Consider the following 13,494-nt stretch of genomic DNA (forward strand, 5'->3'; position numbering starts at 1 on the left):
ATCATCTCATTGTTCCTGATGTGATTTCATGATGGTCTCTAAATTTTGGGAGGATTTTTTTTTCTTGTGTTTTGATGTTGAAAGTTTTTACCTGCTGCTGAATGAGCGTACGAAGTTCCATTAGTTTGTCATTATTATCAGGAAGTCCTAAAAACTCCCTGAAAAGCCTTCAGTTAATCCAAAATGCTGCAGCAAGAGTCCTGACAGGGACTAGAAAGAGAGAGCAGATTTCTCCTGTATTGGCTTCCCTTCATTGGCTTCCTGTTAAATCCAGAATTCAAAATCCTGCTCCTCACATACAAGGTCTTAAATAATCAGGCCCCATCTTATCTTAATGACCTTGTAGTACCATATCACCCTATTAGAGCACTTCGCTCTCACACTGCAGGCTTACTTGTTGTTCCTAGAGTATTTAAAAGTAGAATGGGAGGGAGATCCTTCAGTTTTCAGGCCCCTCTTCTGTGGAACCAGCTTCCAGTTTGGATTCAGGAGACAGACACTATCTCTACTTTTAAGATTAGGCTTCAAACTTTCCTTTTTGCTAAAGCATATAGTTAGGGCTGGACCAGGTGACCCTGAATCCTCCCTTAGTTATGCTGCAATAGGTGTAGGCTGCTGGGGGATTCCCATGATGCACTGGGTGTTTCTTCTTCACTCACTATGTGTTAATAGACCTCTCTGCACTGAATCATGCTTGTTATTAATCTCTGTCTCTCTTCCACAGCATGTCTTTATCCTGGCCGTTTATCAATGCCCAAGTACGCGAGTACGTACTCGCGTTCTCGGTGAGTACGTACTCGCCGATGTGCCGGGAGTCCGCTGTTGAGTTTTGGACGAAATGCATTCTGGGATATATAGCTGTCCCAAGTCCACACCGATGCATGCTCGATGAAACGGGCGGATCGAGAACACATCCGGGACTTTTTCGCGTTCTCGGCTTGATGCGTACTTCGAATTGGAACAGTACTTGGTCTCCGACTGATGACGTATCACGAGTACACGAGAACGCAAGTACGCACAAGTACGCATATTGATAAACGCCCCCTGTCTTCCTTCTCTCACCCCAACCAATCACAGCAGATGGCCCCGCCCCTCCCTGAGCCTGGTTCTGCCGGAGGTTTCTTCCTGTAAAAAGGGAGTTTTTCCTTCCCACTGTTTCCTCCTCACACGTTGTGTACCATTGTAATAGATGAACCTATTGTTAATTTGGAGTACTACGATGAGTCTTTATTAGTAAAGATAAAACTTTTTAAAATACAGTTAAAAGTCTCAAATTTCTACTCTGTACTTCACCAGAGCCCAGTGGGCCAGACTTATACAGACTTTAACGTTTATTCAGGCCCCTGATAAGTTTGCATTATCAGGGGCGTGGCCTGTTTGACTGACAGGTAGCTTTCCTCATCGCGCTGCAGCTGTGAGGATGTGATGGAGGAAACGTGCAGGTTATTTTCTCTGAACCTCACGGAAAAATCAGAACTCATTATCAACTCTTTATTTCTTTGAGCACTGCCAGATCAAATAAAACAGAGCAGATCATCATTACGGTAGCAAAAGTATTTTAATTTCATCATCAGAAGCACTTTGTGACGTCACCGCCTCCTCAGGCTGTGTGTCGCGATCCAATCAAAACCTCGGAGGTTCCCAGAAATCAGTGAAACCTAACGAGGCTTTGAGGATTCCCCTCACAGCTGTGGCTTTAAACACAGACACAAACCACTCATCATCATCATCATCGAAGGCAGCACACAGTAAGAACAGACAGGTCACAGTATATATGGCTGAACAGGAAGAATGCAGTGTTGCGGTGAGGAAAGGCGTTGAGTGGACGGTGGACCTTTGCACGATTGGCCGAGCATCTTCGCTCATTCGCAGATGGCGGGCGGCGCCTCAGAGTTTCTAAATATTCGCCTCCTCAGCGTCTGCAGGCCTCTCCAGTCAGGTGTAGCTGATACGGGGTTTCCCTCCCAGCACTCCAGGGGCTCGTCAACGTGTGGCTCCTCATCGGGCTGAGCTCGTCGCCTCCTGCGGGGGAAATGTTGCAGTTTTTCAGCTTCAGCGATGAAGTACATGTACACAAAGTACACAGAGTACTGCACTGATGTCACTCTGGAAGGAGAACAGGTACTTTACCTCGCTCTGTTCTTCTTCTTTGCCGTCTGTCAGTGTAGCGTCTTCGGTCGGGTCCTGTTTCTGCGTCTCCTGCGACCTCGGCTCCTCCTCCTTCTTCTCTGATGATGATGATGATGGTGCCTCCTCCTCCTCTCCTTCTACAGACCCTTTCTCTCCTTCCTTCACATCACCGTCACCGCTCTTTGGCTCTTCCTCTTCGTGAGTTTGGTTTTTCTCAGGAGCGGTTGGGGCGTCTGTTTGATCCTCCTTCTTGAACACGTCACCTGCACCGCCCTGCTCGCCGTCCTGATCGCCCCCGGCTGCAGTTTTGTCGGTGGGGTCAGTCGTCGAGCTCACCTGTGTGTCTGCTGCGTCTTTGGCCTCCACCTCTCCGCTGCTGGATGTCCTGTGGCGACGCGATGGCGGACGGCGGCGGATGGAGTGGCGAGCTCTGCCCTGGAGGAGAACCAAAGGGTGAAGAACTGAATGTTTAGGCTGGCCGGCGCAGGTATTTACAGGTCACTGAATGCATCACATGAACGCCTCGGAGGGGTCTCACCTTGTTGATGCTCTGCAGGACCAATCCCTCCGCCACAGTGGCAGGTTCCTCAAAAGAGGCGGGGCCTTCCGTTTCAGTTACAGGAGAGGAAGCGACTGGGCTGGTGGGGGTCGCTGAGGACGAGGTGGTTACTGAGGTACCAGGTGGGGCGGAGCCAGGGGAGGGCAGGGGGAAGTTGAGAGGTAGCATCCTGATGCCAGGGCTCTTCATAGGAGGACCCGTGGGCGAGAGCAAGAGTTCAGCCTGCAGAGTGATGTCAGAGTGATGTCAGAGTGATGTCAGAGTGATGTCGGTGCATGTTTACACCAGCAGGGGGCAGCAGAAACCTGCTGGACTCACCTGGATTTTCTCAATTAGACCAGAGTTCCTCTTGACTTTGACAGGTGACGTCGGGGCATCTGCAGGACCCTGACACACACACACACACACACACACACACACACACACACACACAGGTGAGTTTATTTCGTAGATCTTCATGTAAACATGGAGACCAGACGAGGAGCTCCTCGGGAACGTGGCCTCAGTTCTCGCCTGTCATGTTTTAATTTTTGTGCCTTTTTTCCGACACCAAGTGTTCAGTCACAGTTCGGTGATTTCCTTTGACAATATATCCCATCATGCTCTTGGGGGATTTCTCCCTCTCAACTGTGGAAGACATGAGTTTCCTCTGAAGGGTGCGTAGACTCCAGGAACGACGATTATTGGCTCAAACTTAAATATTACAAACAGTTTAACTAAATTGCAGATATAAAGGCCCAGTTTACAACGACACCTCGAGGTGCTGATTGTTGTAGGAAAGAGACTCTGACGATCAGAGACAGCACTTGGCAACAGTGAGAAGGAAAAACTCCCATTTAACAAGAAGAAATGTCCTGCAGAACCAGCATCAGGATCTGTGTCTACTTCCTGTTTGTATCGAGTGTGACAAACTGGGCAGCTGTGGTGAAGAGAGGATGCTCCACCTACCTATCTGTGGTCATGAGTCAGTGACAGGGAACACAGCGGTGTTTCCCCCACAGGTCGCAGGGCTCAGCCTCGGAGAAGCTGCGACTCCTTGGAATGAAAATCAGCCGGATGAGGTGGTCTGGACACCCAATCGGCTCTGATTCAGGTTTATGACGACCAAACCACGGAGAGGACAGAGCGCAGCACGAAAGTCGCCATCGACGGTGGTTATCGATGAAGATGTTTGAGGTGTTTTTGTCTTTTTCTGCTTCCTTTGCAGAAGCGCTTCACACTTCCTGGTTCTGCGCAGGTTTCTTCCTGTTACAGGACAGTTCTTCCTTCTCACTGTCGCCATGTGCTGCTCTGAGGCGGTGGTCTGATTGGTGGAGTTTTCTGTATTATTGTGATTTGAGACTAAATAAAATAAAAAATAAGATGTATTGAACTAAATAGTTTTGTCGTTTTTTCTGAGTCATAAATCAGTAATTTCATCATTTTTAACAGTTTCCTGCCATTTGTGTTGTTTTTGTGTTTGTGTAGTCTTTGTTTTAACTGAACCTTCACACATCAGTGCCCCACCAGACCATCGGCTGGCTTTGAACATGTTTCAGGAGTCTTCATCGTTTTGTCACGTTCCCTAATCTCTGTCTCACCTGCTGCTCGCCTCCCTGGGTTTTGGACAGCTGTAGGGTGCGGGGCGGTCGCCGTCTGACCGGCTTCTCCTGGTAAACGACAAAAACAGCAGTTAAAAGAAGACCATTACTCCCAGTATGGCCTAAAAGGTTGCCAGTTTGACTCCCTGAATCAGATCCTATCACCATGTATGAGCCTGATATGAGTTACTGATTCTTACCGAGTCTATAAATCTGACTGCAGATGATAGCAGGTCTGCACCGGACGTGTCTACGCCCTGCTGTGTGCAGCGTACGTGCTGGCTGTCGTCACACTCACCTGTTCATTCCCGGCGGGGCTTTGTGGCGGAGCCGCACCTTTGAACCTCCTGGCGAGTTCAGCCACAGAGCGCTGCGATGTAGCCTGCTCCTGAGGACGGAGAGGAGAGACCAGGTGAGCGAGCAGGTGAAAGCGGTGATGATATCAGTAACAATGGACACGAGCGATGTGTCTGCAGCAGATTTCATCGCGTTAAAGATTGTTAGGATTGGAGTTTGTCTCCGTGCGACGCTTCGTCCACTCTGAGGTCATTCACGCCCGGATCTTTCCTCTGCGCGCTGCAGCAGGACGGACGGACGGTAAGAACATCTGTCCTACCTGCAGCTTTCAAATGGTGAACTGACAGGTGTTGAGGTAAAGCCCCGCCTCCATTCGGAGCCCTTCATACTTGAGCCACTGCTCATTGATGAGCCGTCCAATCACGAGTCTGTAATCTGAGGAAGATGTAACTTGGTGTTTTGGTTCATTTATTCCTGAGAATAAAAAGCGAGAAACTGGAGTCGGCTTTAGGCCCCGCCCCCACAGAGGCATATGTAAAGTAGTGTAAACATGATTTGTGGGAGCTGTTGAGTACGTCCTGTGTGGCGGCGTGTTAGCAGCGTTGTAACCATGTTAGGATGGAGGCGTGTCAGCTCGTTCGCTCAGAGGATGAAGAGCCTCAGGCCGTTTGTGGCGTTTGAGGCGCCGCCTCGTTGGTGTTTCCTTTAGAGTGACTCAACTCGTTTCCAAACAACAGGAAGTTTAAACTGAGACGTTACTTTGATTTGTTCAAACTTGCAGAAACTAAACTTTAGTTGCTCGTCCGTCCATCACAGTCGCAGCTCGTACGACTTTCACTTCTTTTAGGGGCTTTTGATCCTTCAGTCCTGATAATAGTTTTGTTCCCGGGCTCGGGTCTGCCTACAGACGCTGCAGCGTCTTCATACAGCTCAGTCTCATCGTGCTTTCATCTGTGCTCGGTAACATAAATCTCCCTCCATCGTTTTCATGTGAGTTTTACTGACAAAAAGGTGAAAACCTCTCACACCAGAGACTCTCCATCTCAGCTTCTACAGGCCTCAGTTAGCAGGTTAAAGGTCAAAGTTCATGCCAACAAAACCCCAGCACAGACTGGGTCTGCTTCTTCTACAACAGATGAGACCGAAGTGGAGATGTTTGTTCATATGTAGCACGTTTCTAGTCTGTCTGAACACACCTTTATTTTTCTATGTGAGCTCTGTCTATCACATGGATGCACGTGGAGCAGTTTGGGGTTAGTATGTTGCCAGCACGCAGACTGGAGCAGACTGGGATCAAATCACCAACCTCCCGAGTACCAGGTGACACGTTCTACCACCTGAGCTACAGCCACGTCCATGAAGCCCAAACCAAACATCTCAGACGAGCTGTCAGCCAACGGTCTGAGTGAACTCCTCTGTATACTAAAGTCAAATCTGTCCCACAGCTGAAGCTGGGACAAGATCCAAACTCCAACAGAACGAGTGAAAAAGAGAAGAACAGAGCAGCTGCAGAGCTCAGAGAGCCGTGCATGAATGAATGCTGCAAGCCTTAAAGTGGGCGTGGTTTTTTGGTCACATGGCCCTAAACTTTATTTATATTTGAATGTTTTATCATGTTATTGATCACTGGTTCAGGTTCGGGCATTAAATAGACTCTGTTAGCCTAAGAAAGAGATCGCGGTTTGAGTTAAAATAGAGCCCTGTTTTCTTGGTTGCCACGGTGATGCTTTGAATAACATGAGCTATATTTTCAGTTTTAAAGTCACGTTGTTGTCAAACCCTTGTGTTTTGCTGGATGATGGTGACTTTGAAACTTTGAGTTGCAGAGATTCAGTTGATGGTTTTGTGTTTCTGCATTAGAGAACGCGCCCACGATTCTTCAGCTCAGAGGAATGTTAAAAGCTTTAAAAATAAATACACACGACATGTGAACAGCAAGAAAACACGCACTCTGCACGGACGACGTGCCGATCCTGGCGGTGTTCCATTTGACCGACAGCGACCAACAAAAAACGGAGTCCTCAAAGAAGCACGTTTATAGGACCTGTCCCACAGGCAGATGGGACTGCCTGTCCTCACAAAGCTGAAATACACACGGGTCCCCACAAAGGCAGATATTCAGGCACACACCAACACAGCTGTTGACGTGTGGTTGATCCGGCCCGAAGGCCTCACATTGCTGACATTCAACAGATAATGAAATCATATTGCCTCAAGGACACACACACACACACACACACACACACACACACACACACACACACACACACACACACACCCTCTCAGAGGCGTGTGCATTGTTTCCATGGTGTGTGTTTGACCCATAAACTGAAGTTAGAAAGTGATGAAAAAAACAAAAAAGCCGTTAAACCACTTCCTCTTTGCTGTGTGTGTGTGTATGTGTGTGTCTCTGAGTGTGTGTATGTGTGTGTCTCTGAGTGTGTGTATGTGTGTGTGTGTATGTGTGTGTCTCTGAGTGTGTGTATGTGTGTGTCTCTGAGTGTGTGTATGTGTGTGTGTGTGTATGTGTGTGTCTCTGAGTGTGTGTATGTGTGTGTCTCTGAGTGTGTGTATGTGTGTGTCTCTGAGTGTGTGTGTGTGTGTGTGTGTGTGTGTGTGTGTGTACAGCTATGGGGCCCATTGGCAGTTATTGAACCTTCAGGCCTTCGATGGTCTTCTGACTTCATGCAGAGTCACCGACGTCCTTGAAGATGAAGGTTTTACATCTTCTGCAAAACTCTGAGGACTCTTCATCGTTTTCATCGTCCACTCGCTGTGACGTCACCCACAGGTGTCCTCAACAGTAGTTTCTTGGTGGCTCCCATGTTTTATTCTTTCGCAGCAGGAAGTGATCATATTTGGAAAAGAAGGTGGAGTCCTAAGTTATCGGAGGACTAAGTCACTTTTTGCAGCGGGCATTAGAGGAGCTGCAGCGTATGTCACTGACTTTGTGGCTCAACAAGTGTTTTTGATGTTTCCATACAAACAAAACGTGATTTAACTGTTGTTTTCTCGCCTGATCACTTATGTTATCGATTCTTTTGATCACAATAGGAAGAACCACGTGCACAGTTTGGAGAATTAGTTCTTGCTCAGGGAATGACTCTGTAATCCAGCCGGGGTGGAGGCAGCACATAGGATGTGAACTGCAGCATGCACCGTCACCTTTAGTGTCAGTGGTCACAAACAAATGCTTTTCACCACCAGCCAACATCAAGCTCCACCTCGAGAGCTCTCAGACGTCAAAGTATCAAAACCTGCAGCTCCCCAAACATCCAGCAGGGACTCCAGTAATCCTCAGCTCGACAGCATATAAAGCCTTTCTATTTCTCCCTTTCATAATATCATATTTAAATTTCATTAAGAAAGATTGCGTTGTCAGGGGCGTGGCCTCTTTGACTGACAGGTGGAAGGAGACACAGGCGGCTGTAGCTGCTAGCTGTCTGCTAGCTTCACCTCAGCTAACTGGACTCCCTGAAGCGGACCTCTGTTTGGGCTGTTGACGTCATGGGACCAATAATATGGCTGCTGGGAGGTCACCGTACTAACAGAGCGTACAACAAGTCTGAGCTCCTTTTTTGGTTAACACGCCGCCCTCTCATCTGAATATGGTCACTCCCTGCCCAGAACAACAACAACATGATGGCGGCTAAAATGCTTTCATACACAACATGCAGCTGCACTGGGACCATGTGCAGGTGAAGACGCTCCGAGCACAGAGTCAGTAATCCAGCCCTGATGTCAGGAAGGCCTACGTGACTCTCCACATCCTGTGAGGACAGAGCAGGCTACGGTTCGTTGTTAACTGATAACTATTTTTAAAGCAGAGATAAGTTCTGGGCCTTCGTGGAATCGTACGAGCGAGCTTCAGCAGACGTTCAAACTGAGCTGTGATAAAGAGACAAAAAAATCTGACTCACAGTTTGCACACGCTCAGTGCACGCCACCTCACCGAACCTGCAGGTTTGTCACTGCGTCAGTGAAGCCAAAATGAGCAGAAATATGTGGACGCCACACCGAACGCCTGCTCAGAGTGATGGCGAAATTGCAGCAGTTCCTTTTAAAATGTTCACTCTGCAGTGTGCTCAACTTTGATCTAAACTCCACTGTGATGCAGCAGAACACACACACACACACACACACACACACACACGTGTAAACCCAGCAGCAGCTGAAAGCAAAGTTTGAGAAGTTTTACCTCCATCCTGCGCGTCGTCTCTCAGCCGCCTCGCTTATGTCGAGTATGTGTGAAAGAGAGAGAGAGCCGGCCTGCAGGTTAAATATAGAAGCAGAGTCATTTCAGAGAGAGAGAGAGAGAGAGAGAGAGAGAGCGAGAGGGAGCTCATGTTCTGTCACATGTTCATCACCTCGCTCTGTTTCTGATCGTCCTGCAGCTTCATGCCCATCAATTAAACCTGGTTTAATTCAGCTCATGCTCATTAACCTGACATCTCTGAGCTCGGTCTGCACGATCGTCACATTTAAACCTGTGAAACCGCTGAGCGCTCAGAAGTGGAAGGAAGACTTTTGCTCACAAACACTGTTCTCAGTTAGACTCCGTTTGTTTACAAATGAAGAACTTAAATCTGTTTCACAACAGAGTCGCTACGAAACACGACACGGTTATCTGATCACATCAGCTCCGACTGCTTCCTGCACCCACTGTGTTCTAATTATTTCCTCTGTGAACATTACACAGCTGCAGCTTGATGGCTAAACCGTCTTTAAGCATTAATTACTGATTGCAGTTTTGTCATCATGAAGAGTTTCTTCAAATGTTTTTGTGGATTTTTAAAAAATAAAATCTCACTACAGAAATGAAGCTTTTAAAAATGCATTCCTCCTAATCTCCAGCAGGGGGCGACTGCTCTGGTTGTCTGCGTGTACAGAAGTCGATGGGAAAATGAGCGTTCTGCTCAGTGAACTCTCTCCTGATCACTTTATGGTCTCGCTCTCTGGTTTCAGGTCTGATGCTCACTTTGGAGATTACGGTCCTATCAGAATCACAAAGGAGCAGGAAGTGGAAACATTGGGTTCGAGTGGTACTGCCTTATGGTTGGCAGGTACAAAAGGCACCAGAAAAGCAGACAGTTAGCAGCTACAGCTGCCTGCATCACCATGCACCTTTAATACAAAAAGGCCACGCCCCTAATAATGCAAACTTTACAGTGTGTAACCATTTTCACCACTATATGGATTATAAACTGTATCCAACTGAGTTCTGTTTTCTTATATGGAACAAACATGTTTTATTCAGCCAAGAGAAATGAAAACCCTCTCTCTGTACTCTGTCTACGTTTACGCTGGCCGGTGAGGACCCGGAGAAACATTCGGGGTTCTTCTCTATCTGTGGAAGGCTGTTTACCTCAGCTGAGGTTAATGTATGCTGAACCGTTGGGAAGTATTGCTGTTAGCCTCTGTTACCTACTGTTAGCTAATGGTAGCATCTGTTAGCGGCTGTTAGCATCTGTTAGCCACTGTTAGCTGCAGTTGGCTGCAGTTGGCCTCTGTTAGTCAAAGCTGAACTAACATTTTTGGATGCTTAGCTCAGACTGCATCAGTTTGATGGACAATATAATTACGAACTAATCTGTGAGTATAAAATGTTTGTTCTATTAAAGAACCTTAAAAATTGTTGTTATAAAGGAGGAAATTATTTACAGACACCAAACCAGTTTCTGTATCCGGCTGTAAACATGATTATTTCTTTAAAGGTTGAACATGGCAGGCAGCTCTCGCCTCTGTACAGGCTGCTGATTGGATGTTGCTGAGCAGGTTGATTAGCAGGTACCTGAGTCTGTGTGGTGCCTTCGTTCAGTCTGTGGAGCTGCTCATCCAAATGTGCTCACCTCAGGCTGCTAAAAGTCTAACTGTGGGGGTCAAAGTGCTAGTGCTGGAGTCAAGAAATCAGAGAGTGAGGTCACCAAACGTTTTGTTTATGGCTCACATTTCTGCTATCAAGCTAAGGTTTTGTTTTTGTTTTTTTAATTCACTTTTTAAAATATTGAATTTCATCAATAATTTCAGCCTTTTAAAAAAACGAACATCAATAATAATGCTTGTGTTCCATTTCTGACTGATATTTATTCATATTTTTAGCGTGTTTGTGTCAGTTTGTCGACCACGGCCTGTATTTTTGTGCATCTGTGTAAACAGAGGAAGCTGCAGGACGTCTCCTCGGCTCTGAGAGGAAGTTGGGTCAGTCGAGCAGATATTTCTTCTCTCGTTTCTCCTTTTTTGTTTCATCAGTGCTGCCTGAGCTCTTTGCATCACAAGAGAAACCCACGCCTGTGGTGAAGCTGAGGGTGGAGCAGAGAGGAAGATGCTCTGACATGATTTTTTTCAAAGAGGACTCGTTTCCTCCTGCAGCCGCCATCCAGGGATATGAAACCGTGTTTTAATGTTCAGGACAAACAACAAAGGCCTCAACATCACACTTATTACAGTGTTGTTTTCACTGCATGTCACCGTATCTTCAGACCAATCAGCTTTGGCGGTTTGAGCGCTAAGCAGAGACACAGGACGTGGTTGGAGGGGAGGGGTGAAGCAGACAGGAAGAAGTTTTATGAAGGAGGAGACCTTATAAGGTGAAAGAGACGCTTGCGGAAATGTGACCAAAGAGAAGTTACTCAACCTCAAAACCTCTGTCGTTACAACAGAAAGCACAGACATTTCAAATCCAACCCCCGAGAACACGAGGCGTTCACTGACCTGCGGCCTCCTGGTCTGCATCCGATGCACTGATGAAGAACTCGAGATCCTCCACACGGAGAACTCAGTGAATACTTCATGTCTGTGCAGAACTCTGGTGATCAGACTAAAGGTTAGCGAGAGCCACGCTGTGGTAAACACAGTAAACCTGGGGTCAGTGGTGTGGATATGCTGGGAGCCCTCTGCCACACTTTTACAAACCCTTGGTAATGAAAAGGTTAAACTGCCACAGACGTTCTTGTAGAAACAGCAGAGCTCGTGTTAACAGCAGCAGAGAGCGTCATGACGGAGGAGGACTTCTTTTAGGACGTCAAAAACCTCCCTAAAGAAGACACCCTGTTCCTCCCATCATTGGCTCTCTTCAATCCGGAATCGAGGCTGCTGGGGGATTCTCATGATGCACTGGGTGCATCTTCTTCACTCACTATGAGTTTATACACCTCTCTGCATTGAATCATTATCATCCTCCACAGCGTCTTTGTCCCGTCTTCCTCCCCTCACCCCACCTGGCAGAGGGCCTTCCCTCCCTGAGCCTGGCTCTGCTGGAGGTTTCTTCCTGTTAAAATGGAGTTTTCCCTTCCTACTGTCACCAAGTACTTAATCGTGGGGCATCATCTGATTGTTTAGGTTTTCTCTGTATTCTTGTGGAGTCTTTACCTCACAATATGAAGCAGGTACAATAAGTACTGAACACATCACCAGTTTTTTTTTTTAGTAAATATATTCTTTAAAAGGTGCTGTTGACAAGAAAAACCAAACCACTGATGAAGTTGTGATAACGAGAACTGACGAGTTGAGGTGTATAAAAGCCTTTGTTGCTGATGACAGCTTCAAGACGCTTCCTGTATGGAGAAACTAGTCACAGACTACGCACTGATGTTTTTGACCCTTTCTGTGACCCTTACTGCATTATCCTAGGTGTTGTCATGGTAACAGCTGGACGACCAATCACACAGACAATCGTCTGCCAGCACAACTAAACCAAAGATTCCTCTTTGTTTCCATCCTTAATATTTTGATTTTTAAACATTTGACTTCCATTGGTCAGAGTGTCATTTCATGCTGCTTTCCTATTGGCTGGTTGTTATGGTCATGTTGCCATCTTTAATCAGAACACCAACATGTCTGGCGTCATTGAAGGTGGAACCTTCACTTGTGAAAACTTTCTCCCTCCAAAAGACTTTTGAGAAATCATCCGGCGGCCATTTTGATGCATTTAGGGAACACCTGTAAATCGTAGCCTCTGGAAAGTCTAATGTAGGAGCCATATGAGTTGTTCCCTTTTGGATTAAGTGGGTTGGTTTAAATGCACTCACTGTATTGGTGCACAAGTGTGGGGCATGACTCATGGGTGTGTTAGGTGATAAATGTGGTTGCACTCACCTGTTCACCGCACCTGATGTTGATGAGCAGAAAGGTTGGGTGAGCATGAGGCGAAAGCTTCTGTTGACCGCAGCTTGAGTCATTTTGATGCATTTTTGACTGTAACTTGATGTATAGTTTATGCACTAATTTATGCCATAGGCCAATGTTGTAGTTTGGTGTAGTAATTGGTGCAATTCTTTGTGAGTTACAGTTATTTTGTGGGTGTAGTCTGTGCATTTGTTTAATAGTTTGATCCCTTGTGCTGATTCGTATAGTGGGCAGTACCATGTGTAATAAAAGGAGCAAATATCACAGAAGTGTATCTCATGTGTTTATTGTTGCGCGTCATCTGTGTCCTCATGTTTAGCCTGCTGCGGCCGTTGGTTGGAGGAGCTGCAACATCTAATGCTTCTGTACAGGCTGTGCTGCACTTCTAATAAAACTGAAGACGCACATGAAGCCCTGAGTTGGTGTCAGACTGCTCTGTGCTGCCCCCTGCTGGTTAAACACTCACCTGTCCCTCAGATCAGTGAACTGATAAATGGATTAATCGATCATTAAAGTTGTTTCCACTCATCTATTTTCATGTTCTTCCACAACGATGAGAAAAAGTGAAATAATCTGAAATAAAATATGCTGTTAACATATAAGTGGGTTATTTTGTGCTATCAGTAGATAAATTCATGAAATGTCGTCTTTTAACAGCAGGAATGATTCAAAGTTCCTCTACGGGTCATTTATGACTCCAGATTCACGACTCCCAACCAGCTTCATTTAAACAGGCTGAACAGACGCAGGTGTAAACGCGCCCTGAATCCCTCCCAGAGAACCAGCAGATGTCCTTAAAGACCA

General features: G+C 46.6%; 1 protein-coding gene across 1 annotated transcript; it reads right to left on the reverse strand.

Moving 5' to 3' along the window:
- Positions 1–1,477: 1,477 nt before the first annotated feature.
- Positions 1,478–9,080, reverse strand: dub (duboraya). Its single transcript, XM_063488249.1, has 8 exons — positions 8,934–9,080; positions 8,765–8,835; positions 4,568–4,657; positions 4,270–4,338; positions 3,008–3,076; positions 2,669–2,911; positions 2,131–2,565; positions 1,478–2,022 (listed from the first exon to the last, which is right to left on the reverse strand). The coding sequence occupies exons 2-8, from the start codon at positions 8,768–8,770 to the stop codon at positions 1,999–2,001; spliced, it is 936 nt and encodes a 311-aa protein (XP_063344319.1). The 5' UTR covers positions 8,771–8,835; positions 8,934–9,080; the 3' UTR covers positions 1,478–1,998.
- Between the last annotated feature and the right edge of the window lie 4,414 nt (positions 9,081–13,494).

The sequence above is a fragment of the Pelmatolapia mariae genome, linkage group LG10_11 (genome assembly GCF_036321145.2).
Source record: "Pelmatolapia mariae isolate MD_Pm_ZW linkage group LG10_11, Pm_UMD_F_2, whole genome shotgun sequence".
Lineage (NCBI taxonomy): Eukaryota > Metazoa > Chordata > Actinopteri > Cichliformes > Cichlidae > Pelmatolapia > Pelmatolapia mariae.